The following is a 26,578-nucleotide window of genomic DNA, read 5'->3' as shown; positions in this document are numbered from 1 at the left end:
TGTTTTCTCTTCGAGATTGTTTATCCAGCCTATCTTATTTAGACAGACCTGCGGAGATAATAACATGCACAAAAACAAGACAGAGCAAAACCAAGTAACAATATACAACAAAACAACAACAATAAACCAATGACAAAAAACAAAACACAACACAAGAAAGAAAAGCTTGTAGTTAGTTCAAGGATCATTTGTTGCCCTTTGGGAATGTTTTCCAGTCGTCTGTTGGGGCACCACGTCCTGGCCCCAAAGTCCACCCTCAGCATTCCCTTGGGACCTCGCCACTCCGTTCCCTTGCTGTTCTGTTGCACCCCCTTAGTGTTTTTCCTCGTTGTGGTGGGATCAGATCGGGTGCAATTCCCACACTGTCTCCGATTGTCCCCTGTAGGGCTATGGGTCAGTGAGGGGCGTCATGTCTCATAGTGGGGCTGGCCATGTGGTCCTCCCTGTGGACTGGCTGCTCTAATCGGGAACATCGTCCTCATGGCCTGGTGGGCCAGGCTGTGCTCCACTCTCTCCTCCTCCCCCTTCATCTGCTCCCGTGTGCTCCGATCAGATACGTCCCTCTCCCGGAGCTGCAGATTCAATGCCGTCCTTTGAAATAAATTCTTCTAGGGGAAGAGGCAGGTGTCCACTTAGTATTTGGGCCTGGGGCTGGCCCCACCAGACTTCTCCACTGGTTCCCTACTCCACGCGGGCATGCTGCATTCACCTCTTGGAGCACTGGGTTGAAGTCTAGTCCCTTTTTCCCTGTGGAGATATAAACAATACCCTCCCGCTGAGTAGGTTAGTGCCCTGTGCCCCTGCTACCCATTTCTTTTTTATTATTATTTTTTCCCTTCCCCACCTCCTTTTTAGTTGTCTACCATGTGTATCCATTTTTTCATATCTTACACTGTCTGACATCTCCCTTCACCCACTTTTCTGTTGTCTGTCCCCCAGGGAGGAGGTTATAAGTAGATCCTTATAATCGGTTCCCCCTCTCTACTGCCCCGTCCGCCTTCCTCTCTACCCCCATATCACCACTCTCATCACTGGTCCTGAAGGGATCATCCATCCTGGATTCCCTGTGTATCCAGTTCTTATCTGTACCAGTGTGCATCCTCTGGCATAGCCAGATTTGTAACGTAGAATTGAGATCATGATAGTGGGGTGGGGAGGAAGCATTTAGGAACTAGAGGAAAGCTGTATGTTTCATTGTTGCTACACTGCACCCTGACTGGCTCATCTCCTCTCCGCGACCTACAAAGTTTTATTATCATAAAATAAGTGTGAAAAACAAAACATCTTTTTTTCTTTGCAATAATGTCAATGAGAAAATGCATGGGCAAAATCTAGCTATTGTGTAGTTCATATTATAATAGGTCCAAGCCATATGTTTTTCAGGAATATTGAAAATCTGCATAATACATTCAGAAGTCCGAATTTCAGTATCCCACACGTAGTAGAGAATTTAATAGCTCTAAATTCAAAAATATCTCACAACAAAACTAGATATTTATGTAAGAAGTAACAGACTTAAGAGTCACTTGGCACTAGTGATTCTCTTTCTCAAACCAAAATGGAAAGTCAAATAGTTTCAAGTATATATTATAATTGAAAATTATGATACATCCCGACACAATCGCGGAAGACAAACGTATGCATAAGCAAATGTAGTGAAGAAAGCTGATGGTGCCCGGCTATCAAAAGATATAGCGTCTGAGGTCTTAGAGGCTTGAAGGTAAACAAGCGACCATCTAGCTCAGAAGCAGCAAAGCCCACAGGGAGGAAGCACACCAGCCTGGGTGATCATGAGGTGTTGAAGGATCAGATAGCAGACACCAAAAACCATCATTGTGTGCTCGCCTTCCCCATATAAACGCTGAAGACAAATGCGTGCATAAGTAAGTGTGGTGAAGAAGGCCGATGGTGCCCCGCTATCAGGAGATAAAGCATCTGGGGTCTTAAAGGCTTGAAGGTAAACAAGCGGCCATCTAGCTCAGAAGCAACAAAGCCCACATGGAAGAAGCACACCAACATGTGAGATCACGAGGGGTCGAAGGGACCAGGTATCAAGCACCAAAGAACAAAAAAATCACATCATCGTGAATGAGGGGGAGTGCGGGATGTGGGCCCAGTACCCATCTCAGGGTGCAGCGAAGCACTGATGAAACACAACTCTCCTCTAGTTCTTAAACGCTTCCGCCCCTCTCCCCCACTATCATGATCCCAATTCTACCTCACAAACCTAGTAAGCCAAGAGGATGCACAGTGGTGCAGATAGGGACTGTAAACCCAGGGAATCCAGGGCAGATGAACCCCTCAGGACCAGTGGCGAGAGTGGTAATACCGGGAGGGAGGAGGGAAGGTGGGGTAAAAAGGCGGAACCGGTTACAAGGATCTACATATAACCTCCTCCCTGGGGGATGGACAACAGAAAATTGGGTGAAGGGAGATGTTGGGCAGTGTAAGATATGACAAAATTATAAGTTATCAAGGGTTCATGGGGGAGGGGGGGTGAAATGAGCTGATTCCAGGAGCCCAAGCAGAAAGCAAGTGTTTTGAGAATGATAAGGGCAACAAATGTATAAGTGTACTTTTCACAATTGATGTATGTGTGGATTGTGATAAGAGTTGTCAGAGCCCCAATAAAATGATTAAAAAAAGAAAATTACAATACAAGCAGATTTTCAAACATTTATTAATCCTAGTCCTGGAAGTAAAAATTTTTAGTTTCAATCTATATAAATTTAATTTTCGGTTTAAATTGTGACCATATCTGGTATCACTACTTTTCTATATGTAAGTTTGCATGCATCTATCAGTACCGTCTTGTATAAACATGCTTCTTTCAGCCTGTCTTAACAAAACAGCAGTATAATGTCTATTTCCTTTCATAGATACAAAATCTTACCCTGATCAGTGTGGAGTTACATGCTCGAACTAGAAGAGACTTAGAACCAGATCCTGAATTTGACCCAATTTGTGCTTTGTTCTACTGCATCTCCTCTGACACTCCACTACCAAATACAGACAAAACAGAACTCACAGGTGTGATAGTGATTGATAAAGACAAGACAGTCTCCAGTCAAGGTATTTTCATTGTTTTAAATTATAAACCTGCTATGAACTATAAAATTCTCCCATACAGAGGGCATCTCTTTATTGACATCTAAAAAATGCAAATATAACGAACTTATTTCCAAAATGTTTGCTGAGGGTAGAGTTAGGATATATTGTGTGTAACTTTGTCCTAGATGAATTACTCTTCAGATAGGTCAAACATCAGAAGACAATATAAGAATTATAGTAAGATGTCTAACATACCGAATTTGTTGTAAGTATTACTATATGTACTCAAGTATAAGCCAACCCGAATATCAGCCGAGGCACCTAATTTTACCACAAAAACTGCATTAAAAATATGCCGGAAAGACTCAGCTTATACACTTATATATACAGTGCATTATAAAATACTAATTGTGAATAACAATTTTCCTCATGTATTCATGTGCTGATATTTTGCTACTGATAAAATACTTCATTTGCTTTGGGAAGTCTGAGCACTACTCTGAGAGCGACTTAGACTTACATAGGGGCTTTAAATATAGCCTCCCTTTGGTTATCGCTTTCTAAATACATGTTACACTTTTCGCAGATAGTATATATGCCTTATAGGAGATTTTCTAAAGCATCGACATCAACCCTACAGTTTTAAATGGTTGTCATTACCAGTGAATTCCATGAGAAGTATGTGAGAAAACCATACAGGCAGGGATTTGCCATTTTGTCAGTGGTGTCCTGGAGCCTGTTTGTACTGGCTCAGCAGCAAATTGCTAGATTTTTTTTTTAATTGCTAGATTTTTGAGGATTTTTGGAGGTAGTTGATATCACATTAGTAGCTTAAAATCAGCCATGGTAGGAAATCTTTACATTACAACTCAAGGCTTTATTTTTTCTTATTGGAGAGCTGATTTTTTAGTATACCCTTGATCTGAGGAAAATACTTTCTCCAGAAAGTATGATGTGTGTGAGAGGGACTCCAAGAAGTTCATGAACAAATAGAATGAAAAGATAATGGATTGTGCAAGGGTACAAGTTCAAACCTGCCAGCTGCTTCATGGGAGAAATGAACACAACTCTGGAACCCCTCTGAGACACTTCTTCTCTGTTCCGTAGGGGCTGTGAGTAGGAATTCACGCCACAGCAATGGGTAGATTTTAGTCAGCCGAAGCTCTTCATCATTAGGAGCAAGAGTGAAGACAGTAGCAAAGTTATAAAAGTTTTTTATTGGTGATTTGTTAGTACTTTGGGAGTTTTGTAAATAACAACTTTCCAGGGAAATACATGAAAATATGAAATGAATTTTCAGTTAAATATTAAGGTACAGAATATTCACTTTTTGAGAAATTTGGTTATATTTTTATTTTGGAGAACACTTTCTTTGAAGTGTTTCAGTGGAATGATTTCACTCAAAAGTAACGGATACTACTACTTCCATAATCTTATGTAATAAACATTTTATTTCTTAGATATCAGATCTCAAACTCCATTCCTTATTAGATCTGGAATTACAGGACTAGAAGTTACCTATGCTGCTGATGAGAAGGCACTTTTTCAAGAAATTGCAGAGATAATTAAGAGGTACTGTTTTACATTTTCTGAAGTTTTCCTGTTTTGTTCAGCAAGTCCTCTGGTGGTGATGCTGATGTAGGTGAATGTGGGGCCAGAATGCCTTCGTGTGGCCCTGTGAAAGGAAAGGAGAGTTTGCTTATAACTCCCATCGCCGCCGCCACCACCACTTCTACCAAATGTTTGCCATCAAACTGATTCTGACTCAGAGACCTTCTAGGACAAAATAGACTGCCCCGATCACAAGGAGCTACCTATAACCTCTGTATGTGGAGGGAGATGTCGGACTGTGTAAGATATGACAAAATAATAAAAATTTATAAATTATCAAGGGTTTAGGGGGGAGCGGGGAGGGACGGGAAAATGAGCTGATACCAAGGGCTCAAGTAGAAAGAAAATGTTTTGAGAATGATGATGGCAACAAATGTGCTTGACACAATGGATGTATGTATAGATTGTGGTAAGCGTTGTACGAGCCCCCAATAAAATGATTTTTTTAAAAACAAAACAAAGAACCACCCACGTTAGGTTTAGGGCCAGTGAAATAATTTTCCTTAGCTTCTTAGTTTCCCAATTGGATTTTAGGATGGCTTTTTATGGTGGTGAAATTGGTTTGGCTGCTAGCCATAACGTTGGTGGTTCAAATCCACCTGAGACTCTGCAGGAGAAAAGACCTAATGAGCAGCCCCAGGAAAGGTTATAGCTTAGATCAGTGGGTCTCAAGCTTCCTAATGCCGTGACCCTTTAATACAGTTCCTCATGTGGTGGTGACCACCACCCCCAACCAAAAAATTATTTTCGTTGCTACTTCATAACTGTAATTTTGCTACTGTTATGAATCAGACAACCCCTGTGAAAGGTCACTTAACACACACCCCCAAAGGGGCCGCGACCCACTAAATCCTATATAGCGTAGGAATTGAATAAACTTCTACTTTGTGAGCCAGCCACTATATTTTTATATATATATGTGTGTGTGTATATATATATATGTGTGTGTGTGTGTGAATGAATTGTCTGCTATACTCTAAACAGGGCAGTTTTTCAAAAAAGCTGTGGAATACAATGTTTTCATATATACATATATCTTGAGCCATCTGGACATAGTTGGTCTTAGTGGTTAATAGTAGAATCTTGTCACAGAGTATTTTCTGGTTGGGATTTCATCCAATGTCAAGTCTCTGGGATATAATCTTGATCTTTAATGTAAGAAAGGACTGACACAGTGGCTGCCGCATTGAGCTCAAGTGCAGAGACAGTTGTGAAGATGGCACAGGACCGAGCAGTGAGTGCTTCGTTTTGGTGTGCAGAAGGTTGCTCTGGGTCTGAGCCAACTCGATGGGACCGAACAACAACAAAATAGTTAAAACAAAAATATTTTTATTTTAAAATCAATTAAATGTAAACTCTTTTGCATTTCTTCAAAAATGTAACTCTTGGTAGCTACAAGTTATCTTATTAAATGGTTCCCTTACCAAGGGTTTTACCCATTGTTTAAGTTTGATTTTTAAATTCCTAAAGTGAACTAAAAAATACTCTTTGGATCCTGATGCCAAGCAACATTTGCCCTTTCTGTTCTGATTCTATAGTTGAATCATTTTCTGTAAAGGCTGAGCTTTTTTTTGTATTAAAGATCAAGGCTTGACATCTGATCTAATCCCAACTAGAAAATGTACCCTACAAAACAATTACATAACAAAGCTAAAAAATGGTACACTTCCGCCCAAGCAATCTAGGGAAGTACAAAGAGAGGTGTGTTTTTACAATTTATAGCACGGGTAACTGAACCAATATCTATCCATTTGAGTCTGATCTTCTCTTGGGGGAGTCAGCATTACTGCAGATGCTTTTAGTGCTCACACTTTTATTTCTGCCAGTAAGTTAGCCAGAGTAACAGGTAAGATTTTCACTCAATAACATTTTGTATGCTAGCACTTGTTCAGTAATGTCTTTAGACTTTATATGCTTGTTTTTACCTAGTTTAGACACTTTCCCACCAATAAATTACGTACCTGCTAACATTGAAAATTTTGTCAATTGTTTGCAAGTACATTGATTTTCTTAAATATCCATATATAGATAATACAGGGGGGCTTCAAAAATTCCATTATATTTTAGTTCTTATTCTCTATGAACTTTGTGACGCCCCCTTATTCTAGTCATGTACAGGAAAAATGTGGTGAAGGAAAAATAAACCAAATAAATAGTATGTATTGTTTGTTTTTGTTTAGAGTCCATTTAACGTTGAGACTTTTGGGGAGGGAGGGAGAAGAAATGGGGAGCTGATACCTGGGGCTCAAGTTGGAAGAGAATGCTTTGAAAATGCTGATGGCAGCATATGTTCAAATGTGCTTGACACACTGGATGAATGTATGGATTGTGATAAGAGATGTAAGAGCCCCCAATAAAAGCATTAAAAACAAACATCACTTTCAAGTTCAAAACCTAAGGGTTCCATGTTTTAAGAAAATGTTTGGTGGTGATAACAAAAATATTGATAATTTTGTTCTTTAACTTCCCCAAAGCATTTGAAAAATTATCCTTCCTTGAGTCAGGCACACCTTAGTCTTCACAGTGGCATCTTGTTAACACAGTAACGGGGACTTTTACTGCAGACTTGTCCAATACAGTACATCATTTCTTTTCTTGATTGCTGCATTCATGATTGTGGATCCTAACAAAATTAATTCCTTGACCGTCAGCATTCTCTGTTGTGAGGTCCAGTTGTAAGGATTTTTGTTTTATGTCGAGGTTTAATCCATAGTGAGGGCTGTAATCTTCCTTCAAGTCATTTGGTAGGAGTTACAAACACTATGGATGATACCCAGTAATTTCACTTCGCTGCAGGGATGCTCTGAATTGAGTTGGGCTGTGTTCCAGGTTGTACATTAGCTCTCATCACCTTGTTTTAATTTTCTTCACCTTCAACATGAACATGCATATGAATAATTAGTTGTCTGATAGATGATATTGAGTGTCATCTTTTTCTTCCTATGTAATTGATAATATTATTGTGTATTCCATCTGGCAACGGTCATATGAAATCCTATAGGACAGAGTAGAACTGCTCCCTAGAGTTTTGGAGACTATACATCTACACAGGAACAAACAGCCTCGTTTCTGTCCTTTAGAGCAGCTGGTGGGCTTGAACCACTGACTTTGTGGTTAGCATCTCAATACTTAAACCAACGGTGCCACCTACCTTCCACATGTATGTTGTTAGTTGTTGTTATATGCCATCAAGTCGGTTCCAACCCATAGCGACCCTATGCACAACAGAATGAAACACTGCCCAGTGCTGCACCATTCTCACGAATGTCCCTGTGTTTGAACCCATTGTTGCAGTCACTGTGTCAATCCATCTTGTTGAGGGTCTTTTTTGCTGCTCCTTAACCAAGAATGATGTCTGTCTCCAGGGACTGGTCTCCTAATATGTCTGAAGCACATGAGATAAAGTCTCAAAGAGGTCTTATATAGTAGATTTACCTAATGCAACTCATCTTTTGATCTCTTGTCTGTTGCTTCCATGAGCACTGAATGTGGGTACAAGCAAGACAAAATTCCTGACAACTTCAGCCTTTTCTCCAGTTATCCTGATGTTGCCTGTTGGACCAGTTGTAAGAATTTTGGTGTTCTTTACATTGATTTATAATCCATTCTGAAGACTGTAATCTTTGATCTTCATCAGCAAGTGTTTCAAGTCCTACTCACTTTGAACAATGTTATGTCATCTACATATCTCAGGTTGTCAGTTCTTCCTCCAAACCTGATACCACATTCTTCTTCATATAATCCAGCTTCTCTGATTATTTACTTAGCATACAGATTGATTAAGTATGATGAGAGGATACAGGTTTATAGTCACCATTTATGTTGCTGAAAAAAGATCTTGAAAAAAATCTGTAACATGATCTCCAGTGTCATTTCTGTCAGCAAGGCCATAGTTTCCAGCTGCTGATCGTTTTGTCTCCACCCACCAGTAATTATTAATGCATCTGATTGCATGTGTGATTACTTTAAAACTGCCGAAGTTGGTAAAAATTTCCAATTTGTTCATCTTTAGAATAGTTTGTGTATACATTTGCATAATAGTTACATTAATTGTTTTCTTGTAGGCATATAGATGTTACCTTATCACTGACAGATTCTTCAGGATAGGTGTTTATATGTTCTTTGAATCATGAATGTGACTCCATTCTTCGATTTTTCTTTCCAGCACAGGAGACCATGTAATTGCCTGATATAAAAGAGTCAGTACAGTGCAGGGCAGCTACTAAGGTCTAGGATATGGATCTTTATGTAGTCCATTTAATTTGACAACTTCCAATTTTCCCAGATTCATACTTCAGACATTCCACATTGCAATTACTAATGGATATTTGCAGCTGTTTCTTCTCATTTTGAATCATGTCCCATCAGAAACTAAAGATCTTGATGACTCTGCTTTGAGAAGGCAGCTTCCCCCACTTGTATTTTGAGTGCCTCAACCTGACTTGCTCCTCATATGGTACACTAGAATACAATGTTCTGCCACTATTGAGAAGGTTGTTGTGTTTTACAACTAACGCTCCATGCCATCCTTCCTAGTCTGCCTTAGTCTGGAAGCTCTGCTAAAGCCTGCCCACCATAGGTGACTCTGCTGATATTGGAAATACTGGTGACAAGAAGTTATTCTTGCACCACAACAACATGCAAGACACCACAGTAGGCAATCGAACAGATAAATGGTGGGTTAGGTTAGCTTAGCTTCCCCAATTCATCTTATGCCTGTTTGTTTTTTTTCTTCTATTAAACTGTGCCTTCATGTTAAGTTTAAGAAAGCAAACTTTAGTACTTAGGTCGTACTTCATGGGAGTTCTAAGTAATTAGTAAAACTAAATAGAAGGATAAAGGTCTTTTCATTTTCTCAGCACTAAAATTAAGAGTACAGAAGTGAAAAACCAGTGACCTGGGAGATTTTTTTTCCCCAAAAAAAAGTACCCACATGCCCTCACACTGACCATGCCCCAGGGCTCATTTTATATTTTCATTTGTACCGCACCATTCATATGTAAGCGGGCTTTCCTCATACATTATTGGTAATGACTTGCCTGTACCCTAATTTCTTTCCACTTCTTTTCTGAACTGTATGAAATAAATACATCTTCTAACTAAAGACTATGTTTTGCAAAAATATTTTCAAATCATGTATGCTACCTGGCCCACTCTTCCTTCCTTACAGCTTTCTCAAATGCCTTCATATACAGAGATCCTATAGATAGCATAGACCATCTATTCTTCATCTGAGAATTAAGAAATATATATTTTGTTTTTAGACTTTATATTATGAAGCAGCAATTATTTTGAGTAAAGGTTAAAATATATGGTCTTTGTTTACGTTTTTTTATTACTTCTTTAGGTATGATCCTGATATTCTGCTAGGATATGAGATTCAGATGCACTCCTGGGGCTACCTCTTACAAAGAGCTGCTGCCTTAAGTGTTGACTTATGTCAGATGATCTCTCGGGTGCCAGGTATGTAACACTATGAGTGTTTTGTCATTCAATTGCAGCACAAATTACAAAGTAAATGAAGACAAAACATTAAAAAGGAGCCCTGGTGGTGTGTCAAGTAAGATTAGACTGCTAACCACAAGGTTGGTGGCTCAAACTTAGTAGCCACAGTATGGAGAAAAATGAGCTATCTGTTCCTACATAGATTTACAGCCTAGGGTTACTATGAGTCAGAATCACCTTGATGGCAGTGGGTTTTGATTATTGTCTCACCCAAACTTTCAGTACCATCTCCTATAATTTCTAGATATATCATGACTTAATTATAAAAAAAATTTGTAATCCACATCTTACTGCTATATTGTTAGTATATTTGTTCTTTTCATCATTTTCAGATACATATATAGGTTTATACATTGAATTTTTAAAAATGTAATCAAGTCAGTACCAACTCATAGTGATCCTAAAGAATAGAAAACTGCCAGTTGCATTTACAAGGCTGTAAAGCTTTAGACTGCTATATAGTTCTCGTGAGGAGTGGCTGCTGGGTTCAAACTGATGACCTTTTGGTTAGCAATCAAATGCTTAACCTACCTGTGCACCTCCGTACGTGAGGAGTCTTCAAAGGAAAAAATCCATTCTCTTCATTATTTTTCTCATGAAATTTTTGAAGCCCCCATGTAGCTACACACTTATGTATTAACATACACATTCATGTGTGTGTTTTCATTCTTAACTACCATTAAATTGACTTGGCACCTGGCAACCCCAGGCACAAAGTAGAACCATTCCATAGTTTTCAATTCTGTGATCTTTCAAGGACAAATCACTAGGGCACCTTTCATGGGTTCAAACCATCAAACTTGCAACTAGGAGTTGAGTGCTTTTTTCCCCACCATTCAGGAGATTTATATACAAGGGAGTTTCTAAAAGGTTGTGGGAAAATGGAATTAAAAAATAATGGAATTTTTCAGTGCATTTTTTAAGTCTCCCTTTGCATATGTCTATATGAAATGTTGTTGTTTTTTTTCAGAAGCTAATCAAAAGGTTGGAGATTTAAGTCCTCCCAACAGTAACTTTGTGAAAAGGCTTGATGTTCGACTTCCCCCAAAAAATCAACCATTGAGAAGTTTATGGTGTACAATTACACTTTAGGTCCCCATGAGTCAGAACTTAACAGCTGTTATTTTTTTTATTTTGAAGACCATCTCATAATCATTGTGAAATTGCATAATGTTTCTTTGAGTGAAAGGGGCATCATTTTATTTGTCTGATTACATTTTTATCTGTTTGGTTGATAAGGGTGAAATGGGCAGAAGAGCAGTGGCTCACTAAATGGTGGGCGGGGGTATTTTAATTTGGGTTTTGAGCTAAACTTTGCATGACTTTTGGAATCACCCAAAAATGTGATGCTAATCAAAGAGTGGGGTGATGATAATATTTGTAGTGATAATAAAAAGCATTTGCCACTCATAAAACAGTTTTAAGTTATATTTTCTTTGTAACTACAGCATGTTTAAAATAAAATTGTTTCAAAGGCACACCTAGGTCTAGCCAGAACAAAGTAGCATGTACTTTAGGAGGCTAAGAGACCAAATTACAAGCTAATAAGGAGACCACTTGGGAGAAGTTTTGACTTCAAGAAAATATCTTAAGTGGTAGTAAATTTAAGGAGAAAAGGTAAAACTAGAAGATTAAAGGACAATAAATATTTTTCACCTTTACAAACCTTGGAAAGAGAAAGAAGAAATACTTAGAGAATTAATTCAATAGAAGATTCCAGAGTGGGGAAAGGCAAATCATAATTTCAAATTCTCATACACTCCAGACTATCTGTAGCCATGAGGGTTAGGTGAACCCCTGAAACTTAAAACTAGACTTAGAACTTTCTTGACTAGTTCCCCATATACAGTTAGGAGAATTCCATCCTGGAAATAACCATCATTGATTGATTGACATCAACAAATTTCCAGGGAATGATATGGGTAAAAATAATTATATAATTTATTATAGAAAATATGTAACTTATTTTATAAAATGCAATTTAAAGAAGAAAGTCAAAATAATGGTTGTTCTCTAATTCTATTATAAAACAGAATATAAGCTCTGTTTATCTTTAATTTTTATTCTTTACATCTTTGGTACAATTTGCTTGTAAAGTTGTTTTTACTGAGCCATGATGCAATCTATATTAATTTCTATAGATGACAAAATTGAGAATAGATTTGCAGCTGAAAAAGATGACTATGGATCAGACACAATGAGTGAGATAAATATTGTTGGCCGAATTACACTAAATCTTTGGAGAATCATGAGAAATGAGGTAACGTGCCTTATCTAATATTTTATTTAAAAATTGAAGGTTAGAGGAATAGACCGTCTTTCAGATTATCAGTACTGTTTACTGCGCAACTGTTAAGCTTTCCTGTGAATTATGTTCATTAACTTGAGTAGTTTCAAAATTAAATACTGCTTGCTAAAACGCAAAACTGTTCAAGTCAGCTATCTAGTCAGCCCCCAGGATATGAATGCCATCCATTCCTAAGTGTATCTTTAAGAATATGTAGGTAAATCAATTGTGGTAGCAATTGTACAATACTGCTTGATGTGATTGAACTGTGGAATGATATGATATCTGTATTAGTTCCCAGTAAAATGGTTTGGGGGGGGAGAATATGTAGGTAAATCGGAGTAAGAATGGATACTTACAGTTTGTGTTTAGTAAGCATTGGCCTGCTTACCACAACGTCAGGAGATCAAACCCACCAGCCTTTCTTCAGAAGACTGCTCCCATAAAGTGTTCCAAAAGCCTCGGAAGCCTTATTTTTAAAAATAAACCCTCAAACGTACTGCCAGTCTGTCCATTCCGACTCCTAGTGACTCTGTAAGACAGGGTAGAGCTGTCCCTGGAGGTTTCTGAGACTGATGACTGTTCACAGCAGTGCTTCTCCACCTTCCGCATGCCGCCACCCTTTAATACGCTTCCTCATGTGGTGGTGACCCCCCCTCCTAACCATAATTACTCTCGTTGCTACTTCATAACTGTCATTTTGTTACTGTTATGAATCGGGCAACCCCTGTGAAAGGGTCGTTTGACCCCCAAAGGAGTTGCGACCCACAGGTTGAGAACTGCTGGTTTACAGGATTATAAAGCTTCATCTTTCTAGAGACACTGTGCCAGTGGAGTAGTTCAAGTATACAAGCAAAACCTAGTGATTTTTTAAAAATCTGCTTGTGCAGCACATGGTGGTTGTGGTAAAGCATGTGTTGTGCGTGGAGGTTGTTTGAGGAGCCCTGGTGGCGTCGTGTGTTATGTGTGGGCTGCTGACCACCAGGTGAGCAGTTGAAACCCTCAGCCTCTCCACGGAGACAGATGTAAAGAGAGTCGTAAATTCACGGTTAACAGTTGTGACCTGTCTTATAGGATTTCTATGAGTTAAAATCGACTTGATGGCATTGAATTTGGTTTGAGGGGGTTGGTTCAATCCTTTCAAAAGGGCAACTTTAAAGATCAAGTACAAGTTGTCTGTAATTCAAACCTACTTAACTCGAGGACTGCTTGTAAACTGATTCATTTATGACCCAAATCATTTTTACATGTAGATCTTTCCTATTTGCCTTGAAAATTTTGAAATGATCTTCACTATCTCTTAAAACCAAATTTTCTCCTTAAATCAAGCATTGTTATAATGGAGTCTTGCTTTTTTTTTTTTTTTAGGTGTCTCTAACTAACTACACCTTTGAAAATGTGAGCTTTCATATTCTTCATCAGCGTTTTCCCCTCTTCACCTTTCGAGTATTGTCCGATTGGTTTGATAACAAGACAGATTTATACAGGTAATGTTTTTTTTTTTAATCATTTTATTAGGGGCTCATACAACTCTTATCACAATCCATACATACATCAATTGAGTAAAGCGCATTTTTACATTCATTGCCCACAGGTAATGTTTTATAACTTCACAGAAGATCCTTTTTTTAAAAAATCAATATTATTGAAGTGTAAGTTATGATTTAAAAATGCAAACATTGTAACTGTATTGTTTGAGGACTTTGAAAAATGTTTATACCCTATAACCACTACCTCAATCAAGATATAAAGAACTTTTCCAACACCCAGAAAGTTTCCTTGAACATCTATTCAGTCAACTTATCTCTTAACCACCCAGGTAAGTACAAATGGTCATTCCTTTTGACAGTACCAGAATGTTATATGCATGGACTTGTTCGTATGGGACTCCTTTATATTTGATTTGGTGGCAGAATGGATACACATAGGGCTGCTACCCGCAAGGTTGGCAATTCAAAACCACCAGCTGCTCCAGAGTAAAAAGATGAGGTTCAGAAACCCACAGGTGCAGCTCTGATCTGTCCTGAAGTGTCACTATAAGTCAGAATGGACTCCGTGGGTTCGGTTTGGTTTGGGGGCTAAGTGGGTATAAAGTGATATCTTAACTGTGCTTTGTTTTCATTTCTCTAATAATGCTGTTGGGCTTTTTTCAAGTGCTTATCAATTCATATAGTCTTTTGAGAAATACATGCTTAAGACACTTGCCCATTTTAAATTGAGTTGTTTCATTTTTAAGTAAGTGTATTACTTGAAGGTAGAGCAACAATGTGAAAATGACCCCATCAAGTCACAAATGGAAGATGACTGCATCAGTATCTAAACGCCAGTTTACAGCATTACAGAATTGAAGAAAGTCGATAAATAAGCTGTTGATTTATTCTGGTTGTACTGTTTCTGATATATATATATATAGTCTCAGGTTATGGTTTGTCTTTTTATATCAGTTGCAAAGCAGAAAGTTTTCATTTTGATTAAGTCCAGTTTATCAATTTTTGTTTTATATTGACTGATGTTTATGTCCTTTTTAGGAAATCTCCGCTTACCCCAAGATTGCAAAGATTCTTCCCTTATACTTTCTTCTAGAAGTTTTACAGTTTTAGCTTATACATTCAGGAATCTGATTTTGTGTGCGTGATGTGAACAATTTTTTTTTTTTTTTCCTGTATGAGAACTTCCAAAACTTGCTGAAAAATTACATTATCTTATTTTTTCCCAAGAACTTTCTGAAGCCCCCTTGTGCAGTTATTCTTGTAGTGCTGTTTTAAAGATTCTTTTCCACAATGAATTTTCTTACCAACTTCTCACAAATACTGTTTCAGATTTTGCTGATATTCACTGGGCTTTTTATTCTTGAAATAGCAGGTAATCCTTAACACCTTAGTATTGCTAGGCTTGAGGGTTGCTTTGTGATTCCCATCTCCTTCATATTTCATGCTTTTAATGTATCCTGAAACATTCGTTTTTAGCAGAATGAAAACAATACTAGAGTACTAGTTTCAAGTGGCCAACTTTGTCCCTGATTTTCACAGAACGGGTTGTTTATTTTAACAGATGGAAAATGGTTGATCATTATGTTAGTCGGGTCCGTGGAAATCTCCAAATGTTAGAACAGCTGGACCTGATCGGGAAAACGAGTGAAATGGCTAGACTTTTTGGGATCCAGTTTCTACATGTTCTGACAAGGGGTTCACAGGTAGGAAATCAATTTTTCTTTGATGCTTGAGAATGAGTGATAAACTTCTAAGAAAGAAAAAAATCACCAAATAATTATCACATATTCAAATCACCAATATATTTAATACTGAAACTATGTTTCTTTTCTCTTCCCCCTTCCTCCCTTCAGTATCGTGTGGAATCAATGATGCTGCGAATTGCTAAACCAATGAACTATATTCCTGTGACACCCAGTGTCCAGCAAAGATCCCAAATGCGAGCTCCACAGTGTGTTCCCCTAATTATGGAGCCTGAATCCCGATTCTATAGCAACTCTGTTCTTGTGCTAGATTTCCAGTCACTATATCCTTCTATTGTGATTGCATACAACTACTGTTTTTCCACCTGCCTTGGCCACGTGGAGAACTTGGGAAAGTAAGGATTTTTCCATACTTAAAATTTTGCACTTCAAAATTAACTGAGTGTTTCCTTATATTTGAGACTATCCTTAAAACAGGATGGATAAGACTGTAGAAAGGATGGATAGGCTTTTAAAGGTTCATGGGAAATGGAATTAAAAGATAAATTTCCCACAAACTTGTGGAAGCCCCCTGCTCTTATACTGTCTAGCTGATTCATTTGTTGTAGTCACCTCACTAATTGACATGGATCACCCACCGTATGACTCATTCACAGAAGAGAATCTTGAATAGAGCAGGTTTGCGATTCTGTTTCTCTCTTCACATATAGCCTTAGCTTCTTTGAAAAGGAACATGTCCTTAACTGGTTAGTCTAAATCATTATGAGCATTATCATAACTCAAGCTATTACATCCCTTTGACTTTTTCTCGGAAATTTTTTTTTTTTCATTTAAATTGTTAAATGTTAGATCTGACTAATTCTTATTAATCACATTTTATAAACCAAATGAGAATAGCTTTTTGAATTCTTAAATGTTTTTTAATTATAATTGTGTAGGTTTATGGTTTTACTCTGAAGTATAAACTAGTCCTTCATAATAAACATTTTCAAAAATGGTATTGATAATCTCTTTTTATTAAGAGGAAGAATTTGGAAAAATTGTTTACAATTTTTTTGTTTTAAGGCTTTCATTTTTGATTTAAGAAACTCAGTTGGAAATTTTAGATTAAATCTTATCCATGGGCTTTAAGATAGTTCTATTTTACAAAAATATTTCTTTTAATAAGTCATGAATATTTGAAGAACTGCTTTTTTATAATAATGTAAATAAACATTACTGAGTACATTAATTTATGTTTTGATGTTTGAAAATGAATTTAAAGTAGAAGGATTCCTAAGGTAGCTTTAAGATACCTGATTTGCGAAACTGCTTGTTTAATATTTCCTTTCTTAACAGGTATGATGAGTTCAAATTTGGCTGTACCTCTCTAAGAGTACCTCCAGATTTACTCTATCAAATTAGGCATGATCTCACAGTCTCCCCCAATGGAGTAGCTTTTGTCAAGGTAATGATGCTCTCGTGTCGGTGTAAGGGTTCCACTGTGGCTCCCCTTTTGGAGAAGCCTTCCTGGTGGTGGTTTGATGACAGCAAACAAAATTACCAAGATATAATTGAACATTTTACCTCAAAAAGTCAAAGGTAGAAAGACTCTTCTAAAAACTCATTTAAGGAAAAATTGTCTTGTTTTGCTGAATTTAAACACTGAAAGAAAGAAATGTGCATGCATGCCTTCTGCCTTGTAATAGAGCCTGACTGATTTAGATAGCTATTTGGTAATCACAAAGATGTTCTTTTTTTGTTTTTGTTTTGTTTTGTTTTACAAAGATGTTTCTTACACAGTTTTTAAAGCACTTTAATTTATGAACCCTATTGTCTTTAAATTACTTTAAATTAAAGCTAACTTGGAAATAATGATATACACATATTGACTACATTTTTAAGAATATACTCTAGAAACTAATGAGGTCCCTTTTTCTCTCTCCCTTCACTCCTTTCAAAAGAAACTAGGGAAAGTGTCATAGTGAGTTAGATATGAGGGAAAATCTTTTAACCAGAATTTCTTGGCATATTCCTTATTTTTAAAATTTAAGATGCAGTATTTCCAGGGACTAATTAGATGAGATCTACTTGGAGACATGGAAGTCGATATTTTTTTATTATTAAAAGTTCCCATATAAATCCGTTTTCTCATACTGGCATATTTGGCCGCTCTTCTTTTTAATATTACATCTTAAAGCAGTGGACTCCTTCAAGAGTTACCTCTAATTAATTCACACTTGAAATAATGTTTTCAATGTCATCTAGAAGCTTGTTCATCTTTAACAGCATTTTAAAAACTTGGATCTGTGAGGGAGTCATTGCTTAGAGGGCATTGAGTCTCTTTTCATGGTGTTGGAATAATTTGAAAAATGATAGTGATAATGCTTGCACAGCATGATAAATGTAATCAGTGTCACTACATTGTACATATGAAAATTGTTGAACTGGCAAATGTTTCGTTCTATGTATTTTTACCACAATCTTAAAAAAAGCAAAACAAAACCACTTGCATCATTTTGACCCAGCAGTAAAGTTTAATACAATTTTTTAAATATTCAGGAGTGTGATTATCCTATACCTGAGGTTCTAATTGTTCGGTTCAACATGCATTACCTTGCACGTGTCTGTGAATCATCTTCAAAGTTAATGCTGTTGTGTGATTTTCTTTCCTACTGGAGTTCTCATAAATTCTCCCTAGTCTTGATTAATACAAATGATTCTTTTGGCATCAACAAATTTTATCACCTCACTATTAATCCCCTCTTCCAGATTGCTAATAAATATAGGCCGGAGGGGATGGCTTAGTGGTCTAAGCATCAGATTTGAAATACCTAGAGTCCCTGGAACTGCAGGCTTGAATGTCAGCAGAGTCAACCCAGCTCATCATTCTTCCAAGGTAGATAAATGGAGTTCCCTACAGATTACTGTGTGGGGTCACTAGGATGAGATCTTTAAAAACTGAGGTTGCTTATGACTGAGACAAATCCCTGTGTCTTGCTGAAAGTGGGGGTTTGGTCCAGAGTTTTGAACAAAATTTCCCTCTAAACACGTTGTATGGTTTCTTATGTATGAGTTGACATCCTCCTCCCTGGAGGCCTATGAACTCAAATAATAGTGCTCATTAGATTTGTAACATTGCAGGAACCTTTTAGGATAAAAATTCTCTTCAAAAGAAATAAAATATAATGATTTTATATTGATGACCACTGGTCCTATGACCACTCTATCATTAACATGTTTCAATTCATGATATTTGGCCATTGTTATACTTTGGGCTTCCCTCTTAATTATCTAAATCTGTAAAATTTGACGGTTCTCCTTAACCAGCCGTTCTTTTCCCTTTATAACAGCCTTCAGTAAGAAAGGGTGTGCTACCAAAAATGCTGGAAGACATTCTGAAGACTAGACTTATGGTGAAGCAGTCAATGAAAACTTATAAGCAAGACCGCGCCCTTTCACGAATGCTCGATGCACGCCAGCTAGGACTTAAGCTTATAGCAAATGTCACATTTGGCTATACATCTGCTAATTATTCTGGAAGAATGCCATGCATTGAGGTAAGTGACACAAATCTGTAACTTTGTCAAAAGAAATTTTAAAAGTATTACGTGAAAGTGATGGCAGGACCAGTGGTGTGAGTGGCGAAACAGGGAGGGTAAAGGGAGAATGGGTAGGAAGGAGGGAACCGATTACATGGAACTGTGTGTGACCTCCTCCCTGGGGGACAGACAACCGAAAAGTGGATGAAGGGAGACGTCGGACAGGGCAAGATATGACAAAATACCCATTTATAAACTATCAGGGGCTCATGCAGGAGGGGGGAGCGGGGAGGGAGGGGAAAAATGAGGACCTAATGTCGGTTTCAATGGAGAGAAAATGTTTTGAGAAACGATGTACAAATGCGCTTTACACAATTGATGTGTGTATGGATTGGGATAACAGTTGTATGAGCCCCTAATAAAATGTTTTAAAAACAAAAAAGTATTACGTGAATGCCTGTTCATAAAAGCAATGTTTCCTCTTTTGAAACTTTAGCCTCAGGCGTTCATTTCCATGACAATAAGTGAACTACGATTGAGTCCATTTTTACAACAGGGAGAGTAGAACTGCCCTGGGGCTTCTGGGCTGTCATCTTGCCCAGAGCAGTTTGCCAGGTGCTTTCTCCCTTGAACTGCCAGTGGGCTCAAATCACTGACTTCTGGGTGAATAGTCAAGTATTTAACCATTGTACCCACCAGGATGCTTTCAATAGCAATTATCATATACTAGTAATTAATATATTAACAAAGATCTGATTATAATTAAACTGGCTTATCTAAACAGAGTGAGCCATCTTTCCATATTTGTCCATCAGTATACTAGTAGGTAGAAAGCAAACATTTTTCAGTGGTCAGGTACATTTGAAAGATATTTCTCATAGAATAAGATTTATTGTTTTTACTAAATTAAGGTGATGATTTCACATGAATATACCAATGTGACAACGTGCTAACTACTGGAGACTGAGGAAAGGAAAGGACATGATGATAGTTGTTGCATTTGTAGATGTTCAGGAAGAGTAGAACAGTGAAAGAACAAAGTCCCTCCCTACAGCTCCCAGTAGAAAAAATGAACTGCAGAGAACCTGTGCAAAGTCTCATCCATCATATAAATACCATTAACCTAAACTTTTAGTTACAGGCTTTTGTTTGTACTGAATACATTTGTGTTTACTGTAAAGAAGTTTACATAGGGTTTTATGTTTATTTACTTTTAGGTCATATAAAAAATTTTGTCAGTACTGGGAGTTCATATTATTCTCATTTGTAAAACTATATGATCAGTAGAAAAAAGCAGAAAATGATTGTTAATGAACAGTGGTGCTGTCACATCTTTTCACAGCCATTTTCTCATTTCATTTTTCCCATACTTCTCAGTTTTAAATAAGTTTCTTACTGTGCACATATAGCCAGAAATTGGAATAGCCATGATTTAGAAACTCTTGAGCTACCAGGGAAGGTTTAGAGTAGAGTTCTGCCAAGAATATAGAGGGCTAATTGTCAAGCACCATCACCCTCCGTGGCCTAGGACTTTGCAGCTTTTCCACAATTAATGACTACAACCTTGCATTTCCCAAATGATGTAAGGGAAATCATGAATGGAAAAGATAACTTCATAGAAAAGTTCTCTGATTAAGAAGCTACTATCAGAAAAAGAAAAATATATGTACTGACAACGATCATGTGACCCTAATACACGTAAGAGAGATGTCAGGGTTTTTTCCTCTAACTGGCTCATTTTACCACTTTTTTTTCCCAGATTTTTTTTCTTTTCCTTTAAATTTTTTTTTTTAAATTTGCCCTAAAATTACAATTTTTCAGGATCCCAACCATTGTTTCAATAATAGACTCCCAAACTTACTTGGCCTACCACCCCTTTACATAAAAAAATTACCCAGCACCGCTGGCAATTAAAAACGTTTGCACTATAGCCATAATCCAGGATAAAGTGTAAGTATTGCTTTGCCCACCCTTTGGAAGGAACACCGACTTTGGGAAACACTGATCCAAACTGTGAAATCCCTTCTTTTCCTCGTCATTACCACTCCTTAACCTGCCGCACTACTTACTGCTGCAGGGTCTTCATCTCGTTCTCTTCTCAGGCTTTTTGTAGAAACACTGATACTTCATGACTTGTTTTCTATTTAGGTTATTTTCTGTCTTATTATTTGTTAAAGTATGTTGACGTATACTAAGCTATGTTAAGAAATTATTTCCTGTGTGTTTGTACCAACAGATTGGTGACAGTATTGTTCACAAAGCAAGAGAGACCTTGGAACGCGCTATTAAACTAGTCAATGATACCAAGAAATGGGGTGCCAGGGTTGTGTATGGTGATACTGACAGGTAACAGATTTGACATCGCAATTGTCTTCTGCACGTGATTTGTGTCTACATTGCAGTGGTTTAAATGACTGGTGTGTAATCCTTCCAAAAATTAAAATTTAGTCTTAAGTCCTTTCCAGCCCTTATGATCTCATGGTTAGAGAACATAAGTCCGGACTTTTACCAGGATCCTAAGAGGCTTCAGTAAGAGTAACTCTCCTGAGCACAGACTGGGAAGAATCCCAAAGCATCCCTTTTATAATCTCTTAACCAAGCAGAAAGTGACCTACCTTTAAAGAAGAAACCAGTACAAGTTTGGGCTGTTTTGAATATAAACCATTCTTCTTAAATAGCTACAACTCCTTAGACATGAACGGTATACTTTTAAATAATTAAACTGTTAGTGAGGGACAGTTGTTAAAGGTGTGAGTGGTTAACTTTTTACTAAGCCCCCAAATCTATTGGCATTCTTTTCAGACCAGTACACCTAGGCAAACAGGTTTCATTGACTCCTGCAGCTCTCAGACATCCTGGAGGACTTCACTCAGAGACAAGAAGAGGGAGGGAGTGGTTTTGAACTGTGAATTAATAACTCCAGCCTGCTTTCATGCTTTGTTTAATATAATATTTATATGGCCTATTAAAATTCTTCTAGAATATAAAGATATGCAAATTTATTGGAATCAACCTTTTTTTGTTTACATTGACAGCTTAGAGTCTCAGCGTGATCATGCTAAGAGCTCTGATCACATTGCAGTCCAATGGAGCAAGAGGATATAAGTCTTATAATCATTAAAATATCATTAAAAATATCTAAATGATCTTTGAAGGCAGGTTAGATTATCCAGTGCCCAGTTGTCAATTTTTTCTACTGTTTTCTATCAAAAGTCACTCCTTAGCTTGACTTTTGGTTATTTCACTGTTCTATAAAACCACTTCTGGTAGGTAGTCCAGTAAAAGAAAGGTTAAGTTTTGCACCTCATTTGCATATTATAGCAGAATACATTAAGGAAGAGAAGAAAGTTAAATATTTTACATTGTTGATTTTCCGTTCAGTCTGAACATTCCATTTGTTGACAGAATACAAATAGAATCAGAAGTCAGCATGATTCCGAATGTACTTACATTGTTTAGCTTGTTCTCTGATCTTTAAGAATTCATTTTGATTTTTTTTTTTTGTCTATAATGTCTAGATTACAAACAAACAGCACAAACTTGTAGAATATTTGAGCTGGAACAGGACTTGGACTTCAAGTCCAGCAGTTTATACACTTCTGGAGAAAACCCCAGATGGCCTTAAAATGTGCCTCAGGCCCAACTTAGGAGCAAGCTTACCGGTCTTAGTGATCTAGTATGGCTATAACAGAAATAGTGCATGTGAATGATTTTAACTGTCAGGAATGTCTTCTCTCAAGTTAGGAAGCTGGACATCAAAATGCAGAGTGCTGCCTCTAGGGAAGGCTCTCTCTGTGTTTCCTAGTTCTAAGAGATTCGCAAGGCAGGGACATAGGACTCTGTTTTGGCTCTTCTTTTTCAGTAATAGGAAGTCCCGCTTTCTTTGCTCAATTATCCCTTTATGTATATAAAAAGAGGTGCTGCAGACCACAGCCCTGGGAAACTGGGAATCAGGCCTATGACCTAAGGAAGTTGCTTCCCTCCTTCCCATCCTCATACAGCTGATTGACTGATCACATCATAACCCAGCCAAGTTGGCACATTGAGGGAGGGCACAGCATAATCTACAGCGTTCCTGTAGGTTAAAAACTGATCTAGGATCACCCCACTAGTCAGTGGGAGGAGCCCAGGTGGCGTAGTGGTTACACGTTGGGCTGCCAACTGCAAGGTCAGCAGTTTGAAACCACCAGCTGCCCTATATAGGCAGTCAACAGGGCTTTCTACTCCCATAAAGAGTGATGTTCTCAGAAACTCCCCAGGTCTGTTCTACCCTGGCGCCCTATAGGGTCACCGTGAATCAGCCTCAACTCAGTGGCAATGAGTCGGTTTGGTTTTGGAGAGCTAGATACTGACACTCACCGTTTCAGTTTCTTATTGATAGTTTCTCATTGCTTCATACTTAACACATTTTAATATTCCAATCAAGGAAATTTATTTTCAGTTTTATCACAACCTCTGTAACAAAGGTTTATTAGAGCCTACTGTGTGAGGACAATTTACCATAGGGCATACATTCTCTAAGGGAACAATCTATTACCCCCAAGGCAAAAAAAGGGAGGGAGGAATTTAAATTAAGAGACTTTGTGACGCAACAAAACTCAACCCTACTTAACAATGTTTTATTCCTTAGTAATTTCTCTTGCTAACATTTGGGTTTTCCTATTAGAAGAACAGTAATTAAAAGAGTTGCAAAATGCTGCACTAGATAGATGATAATATATGATGCTTTTTGGTATAAAGAGTTCTCAACTGAGAATCAGGATCTATATTGTTTTTTCTAGCTGTACACCTGATTATTTGGCCATTTAAGTCACTTAGCTTCTCTTACACTCAGTTGCATCCTCATCAAAATAAAGGAAATCTGATAAGTATTCATTGCCTTTCTGCAATTTTAAGATGGGTGATCTTTTGAATCCTGGAGCCCAGCTGAGGAAGACAGATCACAAAAGCATCCAAAGGCTTTGTTAGAAGGATGTTTCTCTTCTAAAGCAGTGATGCATATCATATGGTCATTTAAAACATGTCATAAGCAGACATACTGCATTTAAATTTTAGCAGTTTAAACTGTTATTTAATAGTGTTTCTCAGTCATATTTACCCCATCCCAGTGGGGGATGACTTACTCTGCTAAGTCACTGAAGCTTTCGGCAGTAGTGCTTGTTTTAGGCAGCGAAGGGGCAGTAGGGAGCTAGAATCAGAGTCTCTTGTGAAATTTAGCTAAATATAATTGAGAAAAGCTTCCCACATGACGCCATTATACTCCACTCCCCTCACAGGTAAGTGACTGCTCTAAAATGTACCTAAGCCTCCTTACTGAAAGGTGGGCGTCATTCATCATAAACAAATAGGTCTTTTGCTTTATAGGCTAGTCACCTCCATCCCATCACATGGGATCAAAATCTTCTGTGCACCCTAACTACCCTTTTTGACTCCAGATCAAAATGGCCAAAATAGTCTACATGAATTCAAATTCAGTAGGTAAAATCTCAAATATATACTCATAATGATAGCTTTTTAAGCTGAAAAGTATGTAAACCTTTCATTTTATACCAACTTTGTTGAAGTATAATTTTTAATGAGTACATTGTTTGCAGTTCAAGGAGTGTGACAAATACGTACGCCTTTATGGCCAACCACCACCGCATCCAAGATAGAGAACATTTCTATCAACCTAGAGAATTCCCTCTTGCGCCGTTTCTGCTAATCACTACCATCCCAAGTAACCACTTACCTGATTTCTATGACCTTACCTAAACTGTATTTGGAAGGCTGGATCCACAATCAGTACAGCAGCATCAGGGTATCGAACAACACATTGCATTGGGTAAATCTGCTGCACATGACCTCTTTAAAGTGGTGAGGACTGAGATGCTTCTGGCCCAAGCCATGGTATTTTTTATTCCTCATATGCGTATGAAAGTTGAACACTGAATAAAGAAGAATCTATGTATTTTCATTATGTTTCTGGCAAAGAGTATTGACATACTATAGGCTGCCAAAAGAACAGAGAAATCTGTCTTGGAACAAGTACAGTCAGAATGCGCCGTAGAGTCTAGGATAATGAGACTGTCTCTTGTGTGTACATCAATGTATGGTTCCATTTATATAAAACTCTTGAAAAAACTAATCTAGATGAATAGAGGACAGCACAGGTTAGGTCAGTGGTTGACTGGAGCCAAGAGTAATGTGAATATTTTAAACGCAAAACAACAAAAAAACCTTTAAATGCCAAAGAACAAATTGCTTTGTCTTAGAAGTACAGCCAGAATGCTCCTTAGAAGGATGGTGAGACTTCACCTGAAAAACGTGTTAAGGTTTTATCTAAGTAAAGTTCTATCTAAACTTTACTTCAATAAAGTTACATTGCTATTAGATGCTGTAGAATTGATTCTAACTCATAGCAACCCTAAGAACACCTATTTTAAGATCTTAAGTTAAATTGAATCTATACTTTCTTAACATTTTTAAAAATCATTTTATTGGTGGCTCTTAGAACTCTTATAACAATCCATACATATAGCCACTGTGTCAAGCATATTTGTACATATGTTGCCATCATTTGTGAAACAGTTTCTTTATATTTGAGCCCTTGGTATCAGCTTTTTTTTTCCTCCCTCCTTCCTCCACCCTCCCTCCCTTGTGAACCCTTGATAATTTATATTTTTTTCATGTCTTAACACCAACTGCTGTCTCCCTCCACCCACTTTTCTGTTGTTCATCCCTGAGGGTCAGGGGATGGTTATATGTTGATCATTGTTATTGGTTCCCCCTTTCTCCCCGCACCTTCCCCCTACCCTCTTGGTATTACGACTCTCATTATTAGCCAAGGGGTTTATCTGTCCTGGATTCTCTGTGTTGTGAACTCTTACCTGTACCAATGTACATGCTCTGGTCTAGCTATATGTGTGAGATATAACTGGGGTCATGATAATGGGGGTGGGGGAAGCATTAAAGAACTAGAGGATAGTTCTGTGTTTTGTCTGTTTCATCGGTGCTATACTGCACCCTCACTGGCTCGTCTCTTCCTTGTGACCCTTTTGTTAAAGGTATGTCCAGTTGTCTACAGATGGACTTTGGGTCTCTTCTCTGCCCTCCCCCTGATTTGCATTGATAAGATTTTTTGTTTTGGGTCTTACACCTCGTGATCACAAAGGCTGGTGTGAGTTTTGTTGCTTCTCATTTAAATGACCGTTTGTTTATCTTTAAGACCCCAGACACTATATCTTTTGATTGCTGGGCCCCATCAGCTTTCTTCCACATTAACTTATGCACCCATTTTATCTTCAGCGATTGTGTCAGGAAGGTGAGCATCACAGAATGCCAGGTTATTAAAACAAAGTGTTCTTGGGTTGAGGGAGTACTTAAGTAGAGTCCCAATGTCCGTCTGCTACCTCAATACGTAACATAAAT

General features: G+C 37.8%; 1 protein-coding gene across 1 annotated transcript in view; it reads left to right on the top strand.

The window, feature by feature from the left end:
- REV3L (REV3 like, DNA directed polymerase zeta catalytic subunit) overlaps positions 1-26,578 on the top strand; it is a 177,139-nt gene that overhangs the window by 132,505 nt on the left and 18,056 nt on the right. Inside the window, exons 17-26 of the mRNA XM_004702008.3 lie at positions 2,880-3,072; positions 4,512-4,623; positions 10,010-10,125; positions 12,309-12,427; positions 13,823-13,941; positions 15,506-15,647; positions 15,798-16,042; positions 16,986-17,094; positions 18,980-19,186; positions 21,405-21,514. Coding sequence (XP_004702065.1) covers positions 2,880-3,072; positions 4,512-4,623; positions 10,010-10,125; positions 12,309-12,427; positions 13,823-13,941; positions 15,506-15,647; positions 15,798-16,042; positions 16,986-17,094; positions 18,980-19,186; positions 21,405-21,514 — 1,472 coding nt within the window. The remainder of the gene's footprint in view (positions 1-2,879; positions 3,073-4,511; positions 4,624-10,009; positions 10,126-12,308; positions 12,428-13,822; positions 13,942-15,505; positions 15,648-15,797; positions 16,043-16,985; positions 17,095-18,979; positions 19,187-21,404; positions 21,515-26,578) is intronic.

Source organism: Echinops telfairi, unplaced genomic scaffold (assembly GCF_000313985.2).
Source record: "Echinops telfairi isolate 266 unplaced genomic scaffold, ASM31398v2 ScPeMD7_3533;HRSCAF=4204_0, whole genome shotgun sequence".
Classification (NCBI taxonomy): domain Eukaryota; kingdom Metazoa; phylum Chordata; class Mammalia; order Afrosoricida; family Tenrecidae; genus Echinops; species Echinops telfairi.
The sequence above is the reverse complement of the archived record's forward strand: the minus strand, read 5'-3'. Positions and strand labels throughout refer to the sequence as shown.